Source organism: Asparagus officinalis, chromosome 1 (genome assembly GCF_001876935.1).
Source record: "Asparagus officinalis chromosome 1, Aspof.V1, whole genome shotgun sequence".
NCBI lineage: Eukaryota > Viridiplantae > Streptophyta > Magnoliopsida > Asparagales > Asparagaceae > Asparagus > Asparagus officinalis.
The window spans coordinates 111774292-111776824 of record NC_033794.1 but is presented as its reverse complement, the minus strand read 5'-3'; the positions used below and the strand labels follow the sequence as shown (position 1 = coordinate 111776824).

Below are 2533 nucleotides of genomic sequence, written 5' to 3'. Positions count from 1 at the left end.
TTTCAAATTTCTCTTTTCTCACTTAATGGTCAAATTTTGGGGCATTAAATTGCAAATTAGGGCAAAAATACCATGCGATCTTGGAAAATGTTGGCGCCGCCGGCGACGGCCTGGCCGGCGTGGTGGACGACGGTGTCGGCGCCATGGTTTCATCCATGCTCGACGTTTGATTGAGGAGGGGGAGGGATCGCGGGGGATTTGTATGAGGAGGGCGAGGGCAGTAAGGGATTTTTGCTTGGAGGTGAGGACGACAGAGGGGTCGGAGGGGGAGAGGATCTGGGAGGGAGAGGTTGAGAAATGACGGCGGTGGAGGCGCTGGAGGCGGAGGAGAGTTAACATTGGCTTGAGCAGCTTTTAAATTGGGAAGAAGAAGGGTAAATTGGGAAGAGATTTTCTTGGGCAGTGGGTTTGGGGGTTGGTTGCACATATCTCTCAAGTTTAGGGCTTTTTGGTTATGGTCTTTGGGCTTGGGGTTGGGATGCATGGCCCAATTTAATTAGGTTCCCCCAAGCAATTTTCCCTTAAAATAAATATAAGATTGATAAGCAATTGATTAGTCTAGTAATAACTATAAAATATAATGTAATAAAACATCACTATTCATCTCAAATAATAAAATATTTTACAACTAAATAAAAATCTAAATCCCTAGAGTGACTCGACTTCCATCATCCCACATGGCCTCTGCCATAGAATTTCTCCAAGCTCCTGCAGCTGCTCGTTGAGTCTGTTGAGTCTGTAACTCATCTTCTTCATCGGAGTCATCATCCGCATCAGCAATATTTCGTGGTGCTTCTAGTGGAAGATCATAAATGTCGAAGTCATCATTTGTATTCTCCAATCTTAAAAAGTTATGCAATCCGACGCATGCAACGAACATCTTTATTTGTGTGGCATATGGAAAACCTGGAGGTTGGCTCTTGAAAATAGTGAATCTAGACTTAAAAACTCCAAAGATGCGCTCGACACAATTTCTAAGAGACGCATGCCGATGATTGAAAACTTCTTTTGAATTTCGTGGTCGTTGCCGATTATTAGCATGACCGAACTCTGAAAGATGGTACCTTTGACCTCGGTATGGAGCAAGAAATTGTAGCCTATTTGGATAGCCGCAGTCAACTAGATAAAATTTATCTGCAAACAAGAATAAAAATAAGAATGAGAAAAAAATATTATAAAACTAAAAAAATATTTTAATTGATAGAAAAAATATTATAAAAAAGATTATTACTCTGTGGAAGTGGAAGTCCATAAGGTCTACTCATTGCATCCTTCAAGACTCTTGCATCATTAGCAGAACCCTCCCACCCAGCTAAGACATAAATGAATTTGAGATCAAATGTGCAAGCTGCCAAGACGTTCTGAGAGAGAAAACCATGTCTATTTCGATAGGGCGTCTGATCTATGTTATACACCATGCACGGTATATGAGTCCCATCTATTGCACCGATACAGTCCTGAATAATCAATGTGTCAGACCATCTCAAGTGATATGTGTGTGGTCGCGCACGCATGTGTGCACGTGTGTGTGTCTGCGTGTGTGTAAATTCTAAAGCAATAATAATTACCTTGAAATAAGGCCAAAAGCGAGATTCTGATTTAACCTTATCAGGTGGATCAGTAGGGGGTGATGCCATCAAGCATGATGCTAAAGATACCAAAACCTGTAATGCTTTATTGAAACATACACTGATGGTCCATTTTGAACGATCAAATCGATCAGTTGAGACAGAGTATCGTTGATTTTGACTAACCGTGAGAAGAAAAATAGCAATCATCTCCTCAACACTAATGTGGTATGTGTCTTGTATATGGCCCCGCTCTCTCAAGATATTGCATAACTTCATGAAGCAATCTGGGTACATGCGGTAAATTCTACGAAAATCTTGTGGATGATTATCCATCTTGGACTGTAAGTATGTGAGACCAAGATCTGTGATACCACGTCGAGGACTTCGAAAATTAAGCGTATTTGCTATGAACTCCTGTGATAGACATCCTGATACCTTTGTGATCAGATCTGCAGCCTCAGCAACTAATTCGATTATGCGAATGAAAAGATTATCATCGAAGTCTTCATGATGAAAATATAAAATGGGCAAATTTTGATCTTCCTCCATCCTATTAAATAATATAACCAATGAAATATAATCAATTTACATGAAACTTATGTGCATAGGAAATAAATAAAACACTCTATTATTAGCACACAATGAGACAGATAACTAAGTAGCAATCAATTAGAAAATGTTGATATGTATGCTATTCGTTAATCACCAAACTTCTGAAAAATAAAAGAAAACATAATATTGCACTACTCTCATCTACACATACAAGAATCATTTGTTAGGATGATACATATAATAGAAACTTCATCCATTAAATACACCAAACTAAGATAGCTGACAAGTCAAATAACATAAAAACATAATATAAACAAATAAATAAAAGCATAGCAATATCCTAAAAATAAATAGTTTTGACAAATTGAAATGAAATTGATCCTAAAAATACTTTCCAAATCTTAAAAAAA

General features: G+C 38.1%; 1 protein-coding gene across 1 annotated transcript; it reads right to left on the bottom strand.

Moving 5' to 3' along the window:
• Positions 630-1651, bottom strand: LOC109843875. Its single transcript, XM_020412840.1, has 3 exons — positions 1569-1651; positions 1232-1457; positions 630-1134 (listed from the first exon to the last, which is right to left on the bottom strand). Exons 1-3 carry the CDS (start codon positions 1635-1637, stop codon positions 641-643), a joined length of 789 nt encoding a protein of 262 aa, XP_020268429.1. The 5' UTR covers positions 1638-1651; the 3' UTR covers positions 630-640.